At 35.5% G+C, this 23476-nt stretch overlaps 3 protein-coding genes across 4 annotated transcripts; 2 read left to right on the top strand and 1 right to left on the bottom strand.

The window, feature by feature from the left end:
* The first annotated feature begins 809 nt into the window (after positions 1–809).
* Positions 810–8976, top strand: LOC110457775 (membrane progestin receptor beta-like). Of its 2 annotated transcripts, none has more exons than XM_021509172.1 (2): positions 810–1121; positions 5655–8976. In XM_021509172.1, the coding sequence occupies exon 2, from the start codon at positions 5669–5671 to the stop codon at positions 6674–6676; it is 1008 nt and encodes a 335-aa protein (XP_021364847.1). In that variant the 5' UTR covers positions 810–1121; positions 5655–5668; the 3' UTR covers positions 6677–8976. The 2 variants fall into 2 exon arrangements, with proteins under 2 accessions (XP_021364847.1, XP_021364848.1); XM_021509173.1 differs by lacking the exon at positions 810–1121 and adding an exon at positions 4973–5060.
* Positions 8977–9064: 88 nt separating this feature from the next.
* LOC110457776 (cancer-related nucleoside-triphosphatase-like) lies at positions 9065–14713 on the bottom strand. The gene is made up of 6 exons (XM_021509174.1): positions 14643–14713; positions 14429–14488; positions 13076–13244; positions 12378–12471; positions 11676–11870; positions 9065–10720 (listed from the first exon to the last, which is right to left on the bottom strand). The coding sequence occupies exons 2-6, from the start codon at positions 14475–14477 to the stop codon at positions 10640–10642; spliced, it is 588 nt and encodes a 195-aa protein (XP_021364849.1). The 5' UTR covers positions 14478–14488; positions 14643–14713; the 3' UTR covers positions 9065–10639.
* A 62-nt stretch (positions 14714–14775) lies between these two features.
* LOC110457790 (leucine-rich repeat-containing protein 57-like) lies at positions 14776–22229 on the top strand. Its single transcript, XM_021509192.1, has 5 exons — positions 14776–14893; positions 16949–17084; positions 18189–18457; positions 19106–19291; positions 19624–22229. Exons 1-5 carry the CDS (start codon positions 14810–14812, stop codon positions 19663–19665), a joined length of 717 nt encoding a protein of 238 aa, XP_021364867.1. The 5' UTR covers positions 14776–14809; the 3' UTR covers positions 19666–22229.
* Positions 22230–23476: the final 1247 nt, after the last annotated feature.

Here is a 23476-nt window from a genome sequence, read left to right as displayed (position 1 = left end):
ACTCACACGCAAAGCGCCCGCAAAGAAGTGACCGATTTGATATAAACCGCTGAATGTTTCATCTGATATTCCAACATATGGCCTATGTGTACAGGATAATTCAGCTTACGGTTTATTAGTGTATTATTTTGAATGTATTCCTACTTTTCGCAATTAGCCAGCAGAATTCGATGAAATTTTCACATAATGGTTATGTCACTATGTAGAGATGTATTTATGAAAATCTAAGCATTCCGATAAACTGGGGATTTTTTATAAGTCGTCTGATCGTATGTCAGTGTTTTCCCGTGAGTTAATTAATGTCTTTGTATCATAAGCTTTATTTCTGAAATACGCGTGATTACACATTTCCAAGTAAAGTCTCGAAATCGGGTGTTGACATATCATCGTCACGCACGTGCACTATTTTTGTTCACCCGGTGCAGGGATGTGCCCGGGAATGGAATGCCCGATACGCAAGAAAAACTTGTGTATTACGATATATAATCTGATCAAATGCCATACAAAGACTAGTTAGCTTGATTTCCTACAGTGACGGTATTGTTAAGGTTAACGTTTATGCTTGCACATGTGGTCTAATTAATGATGGACCTGTGCTTAATTTTGTAGTCCATACAGTAGAATATTCCAAAGGGACATTTATGTGAATTTGTCTTTATAAAATTGCAAAAGCAGATATTTTTATTGTTATGAGGTTAATCTGTCAAGGTGACTAGGCTTGAACGAAATAAGGAACAATTTAACTTTAAACCCTATTTAGTACGATCATCGGAGCGTGTAAAGCAACCTACATATGACTCTGGTGTGCAATACGATTAAGATCACACACGTAAACACACGTGTGTGAAATCACATTTTCACTGACAGGGCTGGTAAATGTTCGATGCTTCTCATTTTTCTTGCCAAGTTGCCCGGGGCCATCTTTTACGAGAGTGACTCGTCACAATCGATACAAGCCCGTGGTTCTTCAAATACAGCAGACGCAGTCTAGGAGAGCGGCAGAGCAGACGATACCACTGCACAAAATGGAGACGGAGGCACCATTCATCGACAGTTCGTATCATAACTAAGTCTATTTTACAATACACACGTCACGTGAAACAGACGATCCACTACTACAGGTAAGTTGATCAGTAAGCACCATATACACAACATGTCGTCTGCTTAAAAAATATATTGCGCAGATAAAACTAAGTTATTCGGAATAGTGTACCACAGGAATACATTACTATTACTGGTACACATACATATATCCACCGTTCGTTTAATTTGAGAGAGAGTTTAATGCATTTCGGAGAATGTTGTGTAGAGGAATGTGTAATGAAGGACATGTTTCACTATCAAGTGCGATTGTATCCGTCCGATTTGTACTTCCTTGATAAAGATACATGTGTTTAACTGGTTCGACTCTATCCTGCCAAATATTGAATTATCACAGTATGAACCTACGTGCTAATGTGTACACACTGTCGAAAATTATCAAAACTTTGCATGGACGGCTAAAATCGATTTTTCATTTATCGCTTAATTATCACTAAAATAGACATACATGTACAGTGTATGCTTTTCACACTGCTGGTAGTATATAGAAATGGGGTGTAAATATGTTTTGCTACAAAAAATTATAGATACTCCGGTATTAGGTTCTACGCTTTCTTAAAAATCCTAACTGCGTTTAAATAAATCTATTTTCAGAAATGTTGGGCTTATTAAAGTATAGTCTACATACACCTACATATGTATAAAGGAGTTAGGTAGTTAACGGCAGAATACAATTAAAAATACCATAACATGTACATGTCAAACAGTAGTATACAAATACCACTACATGACAACAAATACATTACCGTTACATGACAACCACAGTTTGATACATTACAATTACCTGAAAACCACAATGGCATACATAGCAATTACATGACAACCACAGTAGCATATATTACAATTACATGATAATCAGAGCAACACACTACATTTACATGACAACCACAGTGGCATGCATTACAATCACATGACAGCCACAGTGGCATACATTACAATGAGGTGACAACCACAGTGGAATATACTTCAATCTTACATGACAACCACATTGGCATACATAACAATCACATGACAACCACAATGACATATACTACAATTACATGACAACCACAGAAGCATATATTTCAATCAAATGACAACCACAGAAGCATACATTACAATTACATGACAACCACGGAAGCATACATTACAATCATATGACAACCACAATAGCATATATTACAATCACATGACAACCACAGTGGCATACATTACAATTACATGACAACCACAGTGGCATATACTACAATTACATGACAACCACAGAAGCATATATTTCAATCACATGACAACCACAGAAACATACATTACAATTACATGACAACCACGTAAGCATACATTACAATCATATGACAACCATAATAGCATATATTACAATTACATGACAACTACAGTAGTATAAACTACAATTACATGACAACCACAGTGGCATATATTACAATCATATGACAACCACAATAGCATATATTACAATCACATGACAACCACAGTGGCATACATTACAATCACAAGACAACCACAGTGGAATATACTTCAATTACATGACAACCACATGGGCATACATTACAATCACATGACAACCACAGTGGCATACATTACAATCACATGACAACCACAATGACATATACTACAATTACATGACAACCACAAAAGCATATATTTCAATCACATGACAACCACAGAAGCATACATTACAATTACATGACAACCACGGAAGCATACATTACAATCATATGACAACCACAATAGCATATATAACAATCACATGACAACCACAGTGGCATACATTACAATTACATGACAACTACAGTAGTATAAACTAGAATTACACGACAACCACAGTGGCATACATTACAATTACATGACAACCAAAGAAGCATACATTACATTTACATGACAACCACAGAAGCATACATTACAATCACAAGACAACCACAGTGGCATATACTATAATTACATGACAACCACACTGGCATACATTACAATCACATGACAACCATATTGGCATATACTACAATTACATGACAACAACAGTGGCATATACTATAATTACATGACAACCACAATGACATACATTACAATCACATGACAACCATATTGGCATATACTACAATTACATGACAACGACAGTGGCATATACTATAATTACATGACAACCACAATGACATACATTACAATCACATGACAACCATATTGGCATATACTACAATTACATGACAACCACAGAAGCATATATTTCAATCACATGACAACCACAGAAACATACATTACAATTACATGACAACCAAAGAAGCATACATTACATTTACATGACAACCACAGAAGCATACATTACAATCACAAGACAACCACAGTGGCATATACTATAATGACATGACAACCACAATGGCATACATTACAATCACATGACAACCACAGTCGCATAAACTACAATTACATGACAACTACAGTGACATTTACTACAATCACATGACAACCACAATGGCATACATAGCATATTACATGTTTTCTGCACGAATTTTTCAATATTTTCAAACGCGTTCTTCCTCTCATAATTCTAGTGAAGTATTCATATTATTGTCAGCATCACAGAGCTGTTGACTCTGCGGGTGCTCAGTCAGTCCTCGAGGTAGACCATAACGATGTTGTTGGATCTTAATGTAGCAAATTCGTAATATTTTAAAGGAATTTATGTATGTCTTTATCATTTTCCCGTATTGCTATATATATATATTTAGAATAATATATTTTCACTCTTTTGAAATATATTTAAGATACTTTAGAAATGGAATTTCTTATCTTCGCACCCAAATGTACAAAATGATAAACTTCTAAATTCCAGTCTTACTATTGCAAATATTTCTTCAATCACGATATAATGGTGTTTTGAGAAAATGTTCATTGATTTGATTTCATTAAAGACCTTTGAGTTGCCTTTTACACAGAACACGAATTCCACGAAGCCAAACACCATGGAAACCATTTGTAGTATTGTGTTCTGGATAATGTACCGTTTAGTAACTTTGGTTAGCTTAATTAATATATATTTACATTTGCCCCCGCGCCGTCCTATTACAACAGTGTTAGAGGGCAAGTGTAATTATACAGGCTATAATTACAACTACTCGACTATAATTACAACTGCCTGTTTCAGGTGTAGGAATATGTAAACAAACAAAATGGCCGCCTGAAATGTATTTTGAGGCAGGGCAAATGGGTTTTGTAGGAATATGTCTTAAAAAAGAAAAATATGTGAATATAAAAAATACCTGGTTGTCTGGATGTAATTATTGTTGATATAACTACAAGTGGCCTCTGGCAAATCTACCATAAAATCCTAGCGGGTTTTATGGAATTTGCCAGAGGCCACTTGTAATTATATCAACAATAATTACATCCAGATAACCAGTTATTGTTTAAATAATAGTAATGGTCAGCTTTCTTTACAGGGAAATCCAGAAATTTTTTTTATCGGAAAGATGATCAGGATTATCTTTAGAATGAAGGGTAATTTTAAATGGAAAATGGGGTTTATTTTGTACTGGTATACCCGCCATTTGTTTTTGTAAAATATGGTTTATGTTTTTGTAGAGTAGGTCGGTTTATAACTAGCAAATTTTAGTATGTTGTGTTTTTATTATGGACGTTAAAAATCCGAAAACAGCCGCAGTAAAAATACATATGTATATTCAAATTTTGTAAATTATCTCCCACTGAAAAGGTATGTTTTTGATATGTCCTTCATTTTTATCAAAGATCATATAATGTCGCGGATAACAGTTGCTCCGTGTTGTCTCAAAGAATGCTAATCTTAACGATAACTTATCTCGCTAGCTAGGCAGGCGGACAGTAATCGTGAGCGCGCTTGTCCCAATTTACATAACACAAACATTTTATAAATATTATAAACTTATCGTCATTCACTCAGCCAACAGCTTATGCCTCAGGACTGACAAAAGTGTTATCTCACTCATAGCCAGGTAATAATACTGATTTTAAATCAAATTGTGATCATTATTTTCTTATGCTAACAAGCACAATGACAGTTTGTGCATATCGACTCATCATTTTGTGGCGATCAAGCATTGCTAAGGACTTCTCACCCTTCGTAATGCACATGCCTTTCTTGTCGTATTTTCGTGTCGTCATTTCCGTATTGCGTATCGGGCATTCCATTATCGTAGTGTAAATTATTAGTTACACCGGGTAGATATGTCAACACCCGATATCGGGACTTACTTGGAAATAAAGCGTATGATACAAAGACATAAATGAACTCACGGGAAGACATTGACACACGATCAAACGACTTCAGGCATCGAATGCAGACTGATGTGTTTTGTTTACACACCTGTACATTTCACTTGCTAACATGTACACTAGTTCACAAGCTCGGGTAATATGATTGTAAAATGTAATATAAATGAATTATTAAGGCTTTGTGTATATTTGGTTCAATTTATCACTCTTTTTGCATTAAACTATGTGTCCTGCTTGCTTTTAGCTTGTATACAACTACTTTTATCCATAAGTTATCCATAATTTAATTATAATTTTCCTTGGTTGTGTTCCAGGCTGACCAATCAGGATGGCAATGCTGACCAACGCCTTGTCCTGGGTACGCTCACTTCAGCTTCGACACTTTACTCACCAAGAGGAGGTGCCGGAGAAGTACCGGGAAGATGGCATCCTTACTGGATACAGACTGGCCCATCAGCCATGGCGTTACTACATCGGCAGTCTGTTTCAGATCCATAATGAAACCCTGAATATATGGACTCATTTGATTGGCATGTTCGTCATTTGGTACGCTCTCGGACAGTACTTCCTGATCTACGATTGGTGGACTGATAAAGACTCTTGGCCAATTCTGACTTTTGGCATATGTGCTAGTTTGACACATTTTTTGAGTTCGTTGGCTCATTTACTGCATTCGAAAAATCTATATGTTCATCATTTGGTTTTCATGGTAGATTTTATAGGAGTAGTTTTATTTGCATTCGGGACAGGGATTTTGGCGATGTACTCGTGTTCAGACAAGGAAATGTACTCTATTCTGAGGCCATTTTACCTACATCTTCTTGCCTTTTCAACATGGTTTAATCATGCATTTTTCTGTTTTGCACTACTGTGTTTCAGCGGTGGACCGGCAGTAAGAAAACGGCGAGCACTGCAAGTGTCAGCGCTCCTTGTGGAAGTATTGCTGATATTTGTACCGTTCTTCCCGCGCTATATCAAGTGTTTTACAGACCCAGACTGTTCTCTTCACTCTCTTGATCACATAACGATTACATTCCCAGCCTTCTTGGCGCAGGCGTTTTTCTTTTTGTCGCAAATCCCAGAGAGGATTTTCCCTGGAAAGTTCGACATTGTCGGCCACAGTCACCAAATTTTCCATATTTGTGCTACTATCGCACAACTCCTGCAGATGCGAGCCGTCCACCAGGACATACAAAATGGGGTCTCCAGTCACGCGGAACCCGACCTGTCGACCATGCTCATCGTACTGGCGATACTTATAAGTTGTTCCATAGGAAGCATCTGTTTTCTACAGAAATACATTCCGTGTACTCTTAAAAAGACAAAAACAAAATGAACACTTAACCCTTTCATCCTTTTGTAACTTTAATGAACTCTACCATGCATTGATCTGGAAAAGTCCATTATGGTTTACAGTGGTTAAATGGTTAACAGTAGAAGTATAGCCTATCTTGTTATCGTCAGTAGAATATATACCAGTATTGGTTATATATTTTTCGATTATGATATCAAAGTGTTTCGATATTAATCCGCTATATTAAAACAAAAATATGATGCTTTCTTAGACTTGTTGCGAGTACTCTCAATTTTGAAATAATGTACGTTGTTTGTTCATTGTGTTTGTGGAATCGTGTTGTGGTATAGAGCTATTGTATATCAAACTCTTACTGAAGGTTTCAGCGAGATCCTTTTCCACATTAACGACAATTTGACATTTAAGTTTTTCAGCGGACATTTCTATTCCACGCGGTAAATGTGTTCCACTTGAATTTTTGAAAATCTGTGTGTCGGTTCACTGGTCGGAATATTCATATTGTGAAAGATAACCTTTTCTATTAGGATAACTACTTACATCGGCAATCATTGGAAGGACTTCAATGTAAATCTCCTAGAAATTAATGTATTTAAAAAAAAATAAAAAATACTCGGTCATATCCAAAATCTATTATTCATCTTTTTTGTATTCTATCGCTAATGAACTGTATACATTATAGCGTTTGTGTGTTATATATAAATGTAAACCCTTTGACATTATTTTATTCCTTCTTGCCATTTATACATATTAATTTATTATTGATATTGATAGCATTTCAATACTTATTTAACTGATTTTCCTCCTCAGTTATAAGGCCTAAGCTATCGATCACACCATTGCTTCTCAATCATACAAGTCATTAATTTAATCAAAACAGGTGTTCCACCTTGCCAATTTATCTATGTTTATGAATTTATTTACATGTTTATGCATTTATTTATTTACAATGGTTTTTTTTTAAATGAACGTTCTTTCGCTTTTAAATAACTAATCATAGAATCAGTTGTTTCTTCTTGCCATTTGGCTTTAATGTAAATGTTTTTACAAATGTATGATATAAAAGTTGTTGTTTTTTTTTTTTTTTTTTTTTTTAAAGTTTGCCCTTTCTTAATTCTTCACCACTCAAATGAAATCACTCCAATCCAATCTTAACCACTTGCGCATGGGTAGTGGCAAGTTTACAGTGTACGTCAGCACTCTATCTCGATGTGTTTCATTGACTTCTGATTGTAAACCTTTCAACGGGTTGTGTCTCATTCACGATGCTCTGAATTTCGTTCAAGCCAACTGATAGCGGCTCTAGACAAACTGTTATTGGGTATCAGTGATGTGTGACGATGAAATATGGCAAACACATGTGTTTTATTTAGACCTATTATTATCAGGTTGTCGTATGCACCTGATACTTACTATACTCGGGATACACAGCGATATATATATATATACTCTGAATGTCAGATGAAGTTTAAGATAAACCTTTTAAAACATAAAGCACAACTAAACCAGAGTAGTCTTACAGGCGAAAACAGAAAATGTTACCATCCAATGATTTATATGTTAAGGCCCCCATATAATGCGGCCCTCAGAGTGATAAATGTAGTCTATCACCATGCCAACAAAATTAGAAATAAAAGAGTTCTGTTCTCGATGAACATACGTTTTCTACATCCTTATAACGTATCATGACAAAACTGAAGGCTCAGTATGGGTGGACATTACGAGACAACTAGTCTGGAAAATGTTAAAAAAAATCCTTCACAACTGTGGTCTTTGTGATACAAGATAGAAGAAATCGCGCGGTAGCATAACGGCAAAATTGATCGCCTTTGATTTTGGTATCGCCCCTCTGTAATCTTCAAAGGGCAGGCTGGTGAAGTTATTTTTATGGCTAACTGTTTACTTTTATTTTGTCATGACATATTCCCGGGGTGCAGAGAAGGTTTATATCGATAGCGAAACCTTTGGATTTCGGGGAGAAACTTGCAAACTAGTCGGAAATAATAAACTCAATCGCATTACTCAACATGTGGCCAATTTTTCTTTTTACTCTTACAGTTCCAACCGATTCATCAATTTCTATGTGTCAAATGCGAAATTCGTGAAAACTGTTGAGAATATAAACAAATAAGAGGTTTGCAGGGTACCCAGCAACCACTAGCTCATGTACACCACAAAACTGGTTTGCCCAAACCAGACATCCATCAGTCAAAGTGTCCAAGTCTTGTGACTACAAACGTCTTCTCATTGTTTATCGGATTAGGTTTAGATGGTGTGTTTGTGTAAATTACTACATTGTGTATCAAATAAACTGTTTACTCTGGTTCCCGTGTTACTTGTTGTTTACATTCACACATTTATGAGGTCACTTGTGTTTGATAAGATAACATATTTCAGTGACTGGGGTAAGGGAAACAAATTTGGCAACCAAGAAAAAGATAAATGAATTCAAAAGTTAATATCATTACACACATACTGTACATGTTTACATACAATCACACAGTGTTAGGAATCACTCCGGGTTCCAAACATTTAACATTCAGGTTGTTGAGGGTGGCGAGTTAATTTAATATGTAAGCAAGGTAAAATATAACATGTTATGAGTTAATTAAATTGCCAACAGGATACTAAAGGGTATATTTGCAAGATTCATCGAGTCACTGCTATGTAAAAACGATGTTCTTACCCAGACAGTTTCGCTGACATGGTTCTTGAGAATATACCTTACATTCCTGCTAAATGCACCTTTTCAGTAAGATAAGACTGGGGCATTGCTCACATATATTTTCATTATATAGCTGGTAATCGTCAGAAAACAAAGTCCTTACAAGTCTTCTTTAGTGTACCGATGTTAACATTGATTATAATGGAATATGGAATTACACAATATTCTCTTGGAATTATTACCATTGATAAAGGTTTTATACCAAATCACAAACAGAAGTGAAGGCCATTTTATCAGCTTTGGAAGCCATTCACACCAGCTTCCCATTGAAAGAATTTGAATATGAAATTTAGGTCTGAATTAGATCTTGATATTTTAGCCAATTTTTTCCATTTTTGGCCGAACCCCTCAGGTCCCTCGAGATGCGAACCCTATAACAGCAATTTTGGTTTGTCTTTTATGAAGGGTAACCAAGTTCAAGGTGATATTTAATTATTCCACTTCTTCATTCTTATTATACATATTGAATGGTACATATTTATTTTATCATTTGATTACCCTCCAGTCTATGGCCATAATACTTCCTCCGATATTATACAATGACGTCAGTGCAGCTCGTTTTGGGAAGCCAAAACTTTGATTTGTTTACGGAGGACAGTGTAAGACAATAGACAAAAAGACTTTGAGTAAGGTAATCTTGAAAGGTCCTATTCTCTTACTGAAAACATTTCTATGACAACAAGAGATACAGGAAGAAGGTCATAAAGTCACATCCTGTACAGAGAATGGTCACAAGGTCATACAATGTACAGAAAAAACCCATTCAGAAGGTTACAAGCTTAAAGGCATACAGAAATTCGTAACTCACACATCAATTACAAAGTATTGTAGCCAGAGTTTCCTCTGGTGTTAGGGCCAGAGGAAACTCCGGCTAAACGTATGTCTTGACATCATTGGTACAACAGGGTTACAGCTATATTTGGGTCTACACTAAGGTTTTCAGAGTACTTTTACAAGTTTTATGGTTCAAACATGTAAAGTTACTCTGAACACCTAAGTGTAAGTCCAAATATAACAAATGCTCAGGTATCTGTGGTCTCTGGTTGTGCTGTTGACTAGTGCCATCTATCGGTATCAAGGGAAGACTACTTTTGTTTCAACATCTTCTAGTGTAAACAGATATCCTCCATGTAATGTTAGTCTTTTTTTTTTTTTTTTTTTTTTATTTTCCTTTTTGGCAGATACGTTGTGCCCCAATACCATAACATAGTCACCTCTGTGTTTCTCAATAACCGATGTACATACAGAACAAACAAACATGATCAACTTCCATGACGTTTTACTGAGCTCATTACTGCTGATATGATATCTCCCAATATAGCATCTCTGTTGGACTGGGATATCTGCAAACAAAGAAGGACGTTTCTAGAGATTGCTTCAACTGTATATCAATTCATGTACTGACAACTAATTATATAAGCTTTACAAATGCTAGAGGGGGAGGGTCCAAATAAAGATATTTTGATATACACAAGTTTGTTTAAATTTCATTTTCTTTGTATAGGTATGTTTGAGTGTGTGTTCAGTTTACACAAGTTATTTTTTTCACATATTTTTTTATTTATCTAAATACGCATTAATTTAACAAACATTAATATATATATGTTTTGTTTGTTTGTTAAATACTGTAAATCACTAAATTTTATTAACAATGCATGAAGTTTTATTTATAAATATATGTACTCAAATTTGGTATACAGAGGGAAAAAATGCAAATACAGGTATTGCCTGTAATTATCCACGGAATTAGTATTCACAAAAAAGAGTTAAATATGTGAATGATTCTCCCTCTAAATTAATCTCTTTTGAAAATGAATTGTTTTATTGTAGTTAACATTTATACCTGTGTAGCCCTTATGTGTAAACAACAAATTAATCCAACAAACAAATAAACAAAAACAAATAACNAGTGAGTAGTCTAAAGCATTTACAGAAGGATCATATATGGAGATATTATATTATATTTGTAATGTGCAAATTTCGAGAATTTGTTCTTGATCAAATTTTAGCATTTCCATTATCATCTTTTTCTTCTACAGTAAAGTGAAAAAAGTACACGAACATTGTACTAGCAAACACCTGATATACTTCAAAGCATGCTTTTTTTCTTAAGCAAAGAATACATTTTTGGTTTAAGCCAAATCTTATCACTAGGCCCTTCTGGCTTGTCATACATTGTATTAAATCATTCACCCCTACATATTTAAAATGGACTTGCCCAGTCTTTGATTTGGTAAGGTTCAAATGTCACTTTAGGGGTGAATGGGTTAACAGAAGGTTTGGTACTATAATACTCACATTAAAAAGGACAGCATCTGACCGTTGCCGGACCTCCTCCACTAGGGGTATCGGTCTGCCCTTCGCTATAGGGATAGTAGCAATCACCGTGGTGTTCTCCGAGCCCAATAAGTCCCGAACAAGTCTCGCAAAAGTCTGGCTAAACAATTCCATCTTCCCGATCTCATCTATTACAAAGATGTTGTGCTGTCCTTCCTGAAATATATAACGGTAATATCTGTGTATCAGATGATTAAGATTTTTTTTTTTCTAAAGGAAACAAGTGAACTTTCAATAAGCAGATATCTTTGTATCTATATTTCTATTTCATAGTCCTGTGTTGGTTTTTTATGTACTCATGGCATTTTTTTGATATCAACAATATATGGTTTACAAATGATTTTTTTTTATAGATAAATTATATGCACTAGACAAATTTTGAAATGTAGTATATATATCCTCCAATCAATGTCTTGTTCACTTGTCATTTTCAATAAACCACAGAAGATTGATATGATTTTAAAGGCGAACTAGTAAATTACATAAAGCCATTCATAAGAAAATAACTCTTTTACATCATAAAGAAATATTGTAAGCAAACGTTTCACTAAAGTTACTGATTATATACCACATTATCCTTTTCTTCCATAATGAAAATAAGAGCTGTCTGAAATCTTGCTGACAAAAATTAAAGGGACATAACTCAACATCATGCATCCCTACCTTTTTCCTCAGTGTGGGTAGCGCAGCTGTCTCAAAGGACTGTAGCTGGACCACATACTTCCCTACAGTATACTGTCTGCCCTGTGGAACATCACTGAGGAATGAATTAGTTAAATCCTTATTGAATGAAACTTTCATTATACATACAAGTTTGCAGTGTTTTTCTGAACAATAGAACAGTGAACAGTGTGCATAATTTTCCTGCAACTGTCGATCAATGAAAGTAATTTTCAAAATATGTCATCTTAACGGTTTATATGTAATTTATCGAAGTATAGGATTTTCTTTTAAAAGTAATTGTATAAACATTTAATATAGCTGTACACATGAACTTACACTTTAGGTGATAATTGGATCAAAAGAGTCAGTATTAAATTATCTCAACATCAATTTTGACCTAATGATCTCTTTAATTTAGTTCATTTCACTTACAAACATATAACATTAACTGGAAATGGAAATGGACTTTCAATATGTGTTCTTTTTACTTAGGGCTGCCCAGAAATAAACAATACTGTGTCTGTACAATTATATCAAGACCCTGTTTACAGGCCTGACACAGGTTGCCAAGTGATGTTGGGAGTTATACTCGTGCCTGCCAGCATGTCAGGGTTTAAACAATGCCAAACACTCTAGACCTTATTACGACCTGGTTTTTACTGAAGTCAGTGATACACAATGATGTCCTGAAGTATTACCTGGTGTTGACCGATGCCAGTGGTGCCCTTTCCCCTGACAATGTGACAACATCAAATCCAACTCTATGTCTGCCTTCTCTCCTCTCCTCTGTATAGAACCCCTTACACTGCACACCCGATTTTGTCAGATGATCACAGACCTTGTGAATCAAAGTTGTTTTTCCTATTCCTATGGTAAATGAGAATTAATATAAATATCAGTGTTTGAGGACTATCATATTAGTATGTAGTGTGAGTATCAATGTACATGTATAAAAAGAAGAATTTCTATATACTAGGGAACCTTTGTCTACTTGGGGGCCTGCTTAGAGTTTATATCTAAGTTATCTGAAGGACCTTTAACTCATTTTCCCCTGAAATTTTATAATGAACTGCTCCAACCTTTGAGTTGGAAGAGTTCAAACGTGTCTTCAGTGGTGATTGAGTTAAAGAAGATGTGTCTACTTTATTTTGGGGACCTGTTTAGAGTATATATATCTATATTACCAGGAAGATCTCTGAGGAAAACAAATCTACTTTATCTGGGGGATATTTGAGAGATGTGTATCACTTCTGGCCTGAGGACCTGTAAGGAAGATGTTTTTACTTAAATGTGGGGACCTTTTGTTAGAGTATGGCATTTTACGGGGGTGGCATTTTTTTCCAAAAATTGACCTAAACCCCTAAAACATGTAAAATTACTCTAAACACCTTAGTTTAGGTCCAAATATAGCTACCTGTTGGGTGGAAGTGTCTTATTTACCTGAAGGACATTTTAGGATGATCTTATCTTCTTTACTTTGGGGAACCTGTTAGGATGATGTATCATGTATATTGTTGTGACCCTTTACATATAATGTTACCAGGAGAATATATCTCCATTACCTGTTACCTGGGAGACAGGAGGATGTTTCTATTTCTATAACAGAAGGACTGTTTAAGGATGATAGGTCCACTTTACCTCGGGAACCTGTTAGTAGGATATGTCTTGATGACCTGGGAAACCTGTAAGGAGGATGGGTGTTATTACCTGGGGGACCTGTTAGGAGGATGGGAAGATGAGTGTTAGTTACCTGGGGGACCTGTTGGGAGGATGGGAGGATGTGTGTTAGTTACCTGGGGGACCTGTTTGGAGGATGGGAAGATGGGTGTTAGTTACCTGGGGGACCTGTTTGGAGGATGGGAGGATGTGTGTTTATTACCTGGGGGGCCTGTTAGGAGGATGAGAGGATGTGTGTTAGTTACCTGGGGGACCTTTTTGGAGGATGGGAGGATGTGTGTTAGTTTCCTGGGGGACCTGTTGGGAGGATGGGAGGATGTGTGTTAGTTACCTGGGGGACCTTTTTGGAGGATGGGAGGATGTGTGTTAGTTACCTGGGGGACCTGTCAGGAGGATATGTCTTGCAACTTGTCTTGTTGTCATGTTACATCCAGCTGGAAAATACGATATCAATGTTTACATCATATGTGTAAAAGTTATGATGTAAAAAAAATACGTTTATATATAAATCAATTCCGATTTTGGTTTCTGAGTAAACCTAGCTACTACTGAAGAGTATCATAGACATTCATTTACAACGTCTCTTACACAGAACTCTGCTAATGCAGCAATTTCCTACAAAAACAATGTATAATCGAATGCACCCAAAACCAATTACAATCGTTGTCATCAAAGTGTTTTAATGCTGCGGCCAGCCTATGACAAAATCTACAAGCGCGTTTTCAACCAAGATAATAATAAAAAAAAATGTCAAAATGGGGAATTCTAATATAAAACAGCATATTGACACAGCAGAGAAAACTGGAGCATGCCAACTGTGTAAACTTGGACTTAAGGAGGTAATCACGAGTAGGAAATTATCTTTCTTTGGACGAAATGTGTTGGTTATTCGCATGGTTATTATATGCAGTGACATCACGTCACAAGTCATGTCGCCCATATATCCCGCACCCACGATGAATAAAAACGATAGGATGATGTGTTATATTTATAAATGAATTGGTTAATTTAAGTCAATATAAAGGCTGCATGACTACGATGTTGTAATTTGTTAAGATGTTTATCATTTACCGGTATTACAATGGTAGAACCTTTTGGGTTAACAAACGAAGACGTTTCGCCCTCAAATTTTATAATATGTTTAGTTTGTAAGATACAAGTTACAAGAAACTTCATTCTTGGTAATTAGGACAGCACATATAAAAATATCACAGTGGGCATAAGTGTAACAAAACATGCATTATAAAAAAAAACACATGCAGGAAGAAAAACAAGCTCATAAAAAGCACACACAATATATATTTAACTATAATCAGATATTCATTAAAATCATTACACTATGAGATTATGTTTGATTAAGATAATGGAATGTGATTAAGTAAAGTTTGTTTAGTCACAATTATCTATATATAATGATCAAAAAAATAAATATGTGAAAAATACATTTGAGTCGGTTAAGATCCCGAGTCCTGTGGCTATAGAAGAGAGCAAAAAATATAAATGAGTAAAAATATAGAAAATGTATATTACTGTTAACACAACTTGATTAAAAGTTCAAAGCTATACATAAAGCTTGGTAATGGTTTGCCAAACAGATCAATATTATTGTTGGGGCAAATAAATGCTGCCTTTTCCAAGTTGGCTATTTAAGCTCCTCTAGGAATCGGGCATATGTTGTAGTATTATAAAATATTCTCTGTCAACCAATTTTATTCCCGGGTAAATGCTGGGAAAGGGCACAACCCCCTCCCTTGGTGGAATTTGTGACAACATAGCTCTTGTTCTTAACTTACTGTACCTGATGTCACTGGCATTGGTTACATATATAATTTGTATTATAATCATACCTAAGTAAAAAAATAATGAAAATAATAAGAATAATAAAAAATATTTTTATTATAGATATGGAACAGATTGTTATCCAATAATTGAACCTTTTTCTATGACTTTCTATAATAATTTGGCTGAAGAGAGTGCACAATGGATGTACCCATTGGCTTTCATACATGTATCTGCGTGCACCTACCATTACCCTGTGTAGAAATCCTGATCGACCTTGAGTTTGTAACATTGCTAAAAGGGACCTCCTGATGTTGTCATTTTCAAGTAAATTTCTGTGCAGGGTAGTATATAATGTCTGCACTACATGCTTTTGTCCCGACATTCTGATGACTGAACATTTCTCTTGGTGAAAATAATATACAAGTTCTATTTATTTTACTACAATTATGAAACAAGTTTTTCCAACTTAAATAAATCACTCTTGTTCACTTGGATGGGAGGGTATTTTTAGTGTGGGAAGAAACCAGAGTACCAGGAGAGAAAACCCATGTGGTGAGGCAGGTGACCTAAGATCTTTTCACATCCGATCAGGAAATCAAACCCAGACTGTCTTGGTGAAAGGCAAATGCATTATGCACTGGGTTGTCAAACCACACTTCTTTTTTGATTGGAATCTGGCACAAGTTAGGGGCATTCAATATGTCTTCCAGACATTTTCTAGCTCAATGGCCCTTGTGGTCTTATGCAACTTTTGTTAATGCTGATTTTTAGTCATGACTTGCAAGAAGTATCTTTCGCATTTTCCAAATCTACTTTGATATACATACTTTGGAAGAAGTTGTGTTTCAAGGTTGGAAATGAAAGCAGGCATGGTTGACATGCTGTGGCTGTATTAGCTATCACTGTTTGCTATCAACAACCTTCGACTTTCAAAGGACTAAATTTCCAACAAATATCAAAAGATCTTATATAACTTCACCCACTTATAAAAAGTCTTTATATTCAATATTCTAAACTCCAAAGTTGAAAGGTGGTACAGTCCATGTATATGATTTTTAGCTGTGGTAGATCTACATTTCAACAAAATTATTTCCTATTCTATTTCTTTGCAGTTTCCAGAAGATTTACAAAGATTGACCAAAAATCTAAGAACACTAGACTTGTCAGAAAATAAAATACCATTGATACCTCCAGTTATTGGATCCTTCTCCTTGTTAAAAAATGTGAACCTCAGCAAAAATAGACTGGGTAAGTATTTTAAGACTTGGATGACTAGGACTAGGAGGCACGGAAGTCTAGTGGTAGGACACCGGGCTCGTGACCAAAGGGTTGCGTGTTCGAGTCACAACATGGCAGTGTGTTGTATCTTTGAGCAAGATACTTTACTCCGCTAGTTACAGTCTACTCAGCTGTAAACGAGTATGTGGTTGGGCAGTGCTAGAATTGTTATATGTAATGGCTGTTAGCGCCGAAATGGCAGCTCCGGCTGCATGCTCCCCAGGGAGTAGAGAAAGGTATTGACTGGTTGCAAAGGCCCTAAAACCACGGATAATAATTTGTAAACCGCTTTGAGACAACCTACGAACTAGGTTGTGATAAAGCGGTATATAAGAAACTCGAATTATTATTATTATCATGAAGTGTAGAATGATGGGCTTTAAGAAAAAAACAATCTTGAAATAAGTTTTATCTTGAAACATCCTCAAAACTTCTGAGTTTATGCTCACTTTCGCTTTTTGCACCCCTGGAACATGTCATAGCAAAACTGAAGGCACACGGCTAGCTATTTGATTGGTCTCGGGTGTATCCTTTGAAGATTACAGAGGAGCGACACCAAACCTCAAAGTCAGTCAATTTTACTGTTACATGATCGCGACATTCATTTGATGTACATCAAAAGGATCAAACTAGTCCTCTTGTCTCCTCCACAAGTGTCATGACCTATTCCATTAGTGCAGAGAGCATAAGTGAGCGTACTTGAGTATCGAGGATGATCGTGAAAATACTGCTTTCATTGCTGTATAGCTACGTGGAATTATAATGAAAATTATATGAAAACATTACTTGATATGATTTGGCCAGGAACATTGTGCCTGATAACAAGTTGACGCATTCTAGATGTGGTCCTGTCAATGTGTTTGTTATAATAAACACATCACTCTTTTCTAATTAGTTACTTCATGATAATGAATTTTTATAAGACCAGAGCAAACTATGCAAGTTTTGAAACTCTCAAATATTCATGTATTGTACTGTACTAAAAACAGATAATAGATAAATAAATTATCTCGCTGCAATGATTTGATGAAGTTGAGAAGTTTAATATCATGTTTTGATTTTCTTTCATTTCAGAAACATTACCAACAGAATTTGGGAATTTGAAAAAGCTGGAATCTTTGTCTTTAGAAAATAATTGCCTGACATCATTACCGGAATCCTTAGCAAAACTTACTAGTTTACGTACACTGAATTTATCAGACAATCGGTTGAAGTTATTTCCTAAGCTAGTGTGTGCACTGAGGCAGTTGGATGCTTTAGATCTATCAAAGAACAAAATCACAGTTTTGCCTGGTGACTTGCAACAGTGTCAAGCTATAGAGCTAAATTTGAACCAGAACCAGGTAAGTAGGCTATAGCTATTACTGTTAAATCTTATGAACCTCCAATTGCTCATCATTTTGACATTTTCTTAAAAAAAAAAATCCTTTAAGTATTGATATCGGGTACAAACAGGTATATAAACCTTATAACATTAGGATGTGGAATATTAAATTTCACATTTTGAGCATTGCAAAGAGAATAAATATGGCACAGGGGACTATTATCTCCCTTGCATCGCATTCAATGAGAGCTGAACTAAGTACCAGGTAATTTAAAACGATTGAAAATATATGAATTTTGTTTTTGTATTTTTTTTGAAACACAGAATATATACCAGACATCATATTTATTAAAATGCTACAAATTACTAATTTCTAGTGTACCGGTAGTTCCAAAGTGACTAATGGGTTTGAATGAAATTTTAAAACATAACAAATAATGACATCCTAATTTTCATCTGCATTAAACTTGTATTTTTATAAATAGGACATTTTAAAAAGCTTGCAATAATCTTTTTTTTTTCAAATTTCAGTAAAATATGAGATTTTTGCCATGTTATATACCTCTATGTTCTTTTATGCTTTAAAACTAAGTCTGAATATTTGCGTTTTCATTCATAATGTTAAAATAATTGAAAACGATGAGTGTGTCATTTGATTTTTTTTTAGATTTCTGGTCTGCCTGAAAGCTTGACGTCATGTCCCCGATTGAAAGTGCTAAGAGTTGAAGAAAATTGTCTCGAGATCTCTGCCTTTTCTCCGCAATTAATGAAGGAGTCGAGCATTGCGCTGTTAGCAGTGGAAGGCAATGTGTTTGATATGAAGGCCTTTAATAATTTGGATGGATATGATGAGGTAACTGATTTAATAAGTCATACATTACACAGATATTAATTAAGTAATAAACAAGCCACCCCCTGTCCCCTCTGCAGCTACAGAAATTTCTTAAATCAAAAGTAACATTTTTTGGGGGCTTTTGATTTTATATGTTAAGTACTACACCACAGGCAAATTAAGGGAAACCAAGCATGAAGCATAGTGGTGCGAGATGGCGAGAATACGCAAAGTATACTACATATGTATTATTCCAATTTTCATCATTCAATAAAAATAATGATATGGGAAATATTAACTGTAACTTCCAAACCTGTAACATGTGAAACTATTTTTCGTTTTCTATGTTTCAGTATATGGAACGATACACCGCAACAAAGAAAAAATTCAACTGAAAAATCACCGATGCCTGGAAACAAATGGATTCAAGTTCAACATAGAATATGTTATTTGATAAATAAAGGTTCCCCAACAAGTGACGGTTAGCTAGCATGATTATCTAACCGAGTTGGTTAATTTTCAAATTGTTTAAAGACGCGTTTTCTCGGGTGTCATTTAAAATTTGAAAATTAACTAATGAGAGTCGGACGAACATGATAACCAACCACCACGAGTTTGGGGACCTTGTTCTACCATAACATTGACATTTTGTCTGGAAAACCACATGTTTCCATTATGTCCATTTCCAATGGGAAAAACAATGGCCTCGGATCATGACTATCGGGTGATCGAAATGTTTTCCAACTCCTATCAGGTTTGTCTATCGAGTCGGGAGTGAGGAAACCCAAAGTGGTTGTGGGAGAAATACACATTATAAGCAATATTAAGCGATAGTTACCCAGTTTAACAGATGGATATCCTTTGAGTATGTGGGGATTCACAATAACTCGATGACTCATGAAATGTAAAACATTTATTTTTAAGCTGATCTTTTTTTCTGAAAGTTTTAGTGGAAAAACCAGCTTTATTGTCAGTTCCTGGCTCAAGACATTTCATTGTATTTCATGGTACATGCAGGTATTTGTTAAATAAAATGTACAAGTACAAAGAAGGATATAATGTAAATGTAATAAAAGTTCACTTTAACTTTATTTCTAGTGTTCTTTTAAAAACTTTCTTGATAGCATGTTACGTAATGAAAATAACTGTATTTATCTAATTTATAGTTCATGAGATTTTCTTTCCAATGATATATACATGTCTTGCAGATCTTTTTAGAAGTAATATCAGTTGTAACTAAAATTTCATTTTTTCTCGAAAACCAATCCCTTACGGCAACATGTTAAGATTTGTATTTTTTCTCACAAATGTATAAGGTATCCTGGGCAGAATCTATATTTATTAAAATTTTGTTTTTAAGTCAATTGTTAGATATTTACATATATTTTTTATATCAAGGGGAACTAAAATTTATAAGAATAATGTTAACAATAGAGATATCTGGAAATTTAATAATAGAAAAACAGAGAAGAATTTACAAACTAGCTTTGCTGAAACAAAACATGATTAACCTGTAAATAATTGATTACTGAAGGGTTGTACTGGTATATAATTATGTACATGTTTGTTTACCCATTCACCCTTTATGTCACATTTGAACCTTACCAAGTCAAATACTGGGCAAGTCCAGTTCAGATATGTAGGGGTGAATGAGTTGAGATATGTTCCTATCATTCCTAGTGAAAACATCAGGCCAAATATGATATACATTATAATTTGAGAAAAAATATTGATATTTATGATTCTTTTGTTCTTATTCCTTACTTTATTTTTACTTTAATTAAATTGTTCTAATGTATGTGTTACTGTTGGGAGTCCGTGCGTGCAATACACCTGTTACATGTTTCTTGTTACAACGCTCTGTTTCTTCTACCATTGAATTCATATTATGTGTAATTTCATACCCTTAAAACGTTTCTACTGAGCTGATAAAAATATTCAAATAATTATTTTTTGATGTTTTTATATTTAAAACTTGACAACCCATGTAGTAATTGGCAACTCATAACATATTTCGTCCATTTTTAGACTTTAAGCAATCTTTTTTAATCTGTAACTACAAGTTTTCCAATGGGAATTGTGACGTTAGAAAAAATCTTTGGGTGGTCACGGCCGAATTAATTTTGCTTACTATGATGATTAATGTGAATACAGAACTTAGAGAATTGATCTCTACAAAATGAAAAAATATGATAAAACCTATTCAGAAAAATAACATATATTTTATCGTATGGAGACAAATGTCATTTTAAAGTAGAAAACTGTTATCATGCTGCATTACATTGAATCGTAATGAGTGACCACTTAATCACAGGGACCTGAGAATTTGTTACAGCTATAATTGGATATAAAGTAAGGTGTTGAGGAATTTTACTCGTTTTAGGGGTTTACATCAGCTTTCGGTAAAAATGCCGCCCCAATGATGATATATACGTGTAAAACTACTCTGAAACACCTTAGTATAGGTCCAGCTATAGCTGTGAAGTGTAATACATTTTCAAGTCTGTGCACCGTTATTCACATGCGAGCCAGGTAAACCAATAAGTGTGCATGCTATATAATGATTAGTTGATGTTATGTAGATGTTCCTGTGTGTTCGTCATCCTCGATACTCCAGGGGTTATGCTCAAGCCTTAAAAGAAAACTATCTTAACCAAAAATCAAAATTACTTCCATTCTATTAAAATACCAATTATTCATAAGATGTTCTTGTAGGTCACAAGATTACTTATTATCAAACAAAGCTGTTTGATGAAGACTGTGGGCAAGTTTTATAGTCGCCATCATTATCTCAGTGAGAAAAATTCTAGATATGGACGTTGATATTTTTGAATATATACATTGTCTTGTTTTAAGCTCACCGGGTACAAAGGACCATGGTGTGCTTATGCCATACCGCAGCTTCCATCGTCCTTCTGTCCGTCCGTCCGTCAACTTTTCCTTTAAAACGCTACTTGTCCTGAACGTCCAAGTAGATTTTGACTAAACGTGGTGTGGAGCATCCTTAGGCCAAGGTGACTCAATTTTGTGTAAACGGTGGGTGTGGCCCTCCTGGGACCAGAGGGGCAGGGCCGAATAGGGGAAATAGAGGGAAAACCCTTAAAAATCCTTCTTCTACCGTAGGGATTGAGGGATTTTATTCTAATTTAGTCTGGAGCATCCTTGTGCCAAGGGGACTCAATTTTGTGTAAATGGTGGGTGTGGCCCTCCTTGGGGCAGAGGGGCGGGGTCCAAGAGGGTAAATAGAGGTAAAACCTTTAAAATCCTTCTACCATAGGGATTGAGGGATTTTATTCTAATTCAGTCTGGAGCATCATTGGGCCAAGGGCACTCAATTTTGTATAAACAGTGAGTGTGGCCCCCATGGGGGCAGAGGAGCAGGGCCCAATGGGGGAAACATAGCAAATTCTTCAAAATCCTTCTTCTGCTGTAGGAAAGACAGGATTATGATTAAATTTTAGATGAAGCACCCTCTGGTGAAGGGGAACCAATTTTGTATAAACGGCGAGTCTCACCCCCCTTGGGGCAGTGAGGTGTGGCCCAATAAGGGATATAGAAGAATAGCTTTAATATCCTTCTTCTTCCGCTGGGATGAAGGTATTTTGACCAAATTTGAACAGTAGCACCCTATTTGAAATGGAAATCAATTTTGTATAAATGGTTGGCTTGAACCCCTTGGGGCCTGAGGGGCGGGGCCCAATAGGGGAAACATAGCAAATTCTTCAAAATCCTTCTTCCTCTGTAGGAATGAAAGAATTTTAATCAAATTTTGGATGAAACACCCTTGGGTGAAGGGGAACCAATTTTGTATAAACCGTGGATCTCACCCCCCTTGGGGCAGAGATGCGGGGGCCAATAAGGAATATAGAGGAATAGCTTTAATATCCTTCTTGTTCTGTAGGAATGACAGGATTATGTCCATATTTGGTCTAAAGCATCCTTGGGTGAAAGGGACATAATTTTGTATCAATGATGTGTCTGACCACCCTTGTGGCAGAGGGGCATGGCCCTATAGGAGAAACATAGCAAATTCTTCAAAATCCTCCATTTACTTTAGGAATGACAGGATCTTGTCCAATTGTATATAAATATAACCCCTGACTAACCATGTAATACATGTACAGTTCCAGTAACATCTGGCTATTCTAACTTCAATTTTGCCAACATTTCCAGGTGAGCGATACAGGCCCTCTGGGCCTCTTGTTC

The sequence above is a fragment of the Mizuhopecten yessoensis genome, unplaced genomic scaffold, assembly GCF_002113885.1.
Source record: "Mizuhopecten yessoensis strain PY_sf001 unplaced genomic scaffold, ASM211388v2 scaffold9309, whole genome shotgun sequence".
NCBI lineage: Eukaryota > Metazoa > Mollusca > Bivalvia > Pectinida > Pectinidae > Mizuhopecten > Mizuhopecten yessoensis.
This window is presented reverse-complemented; position numbering and strand designations above follow the sequence as displayed.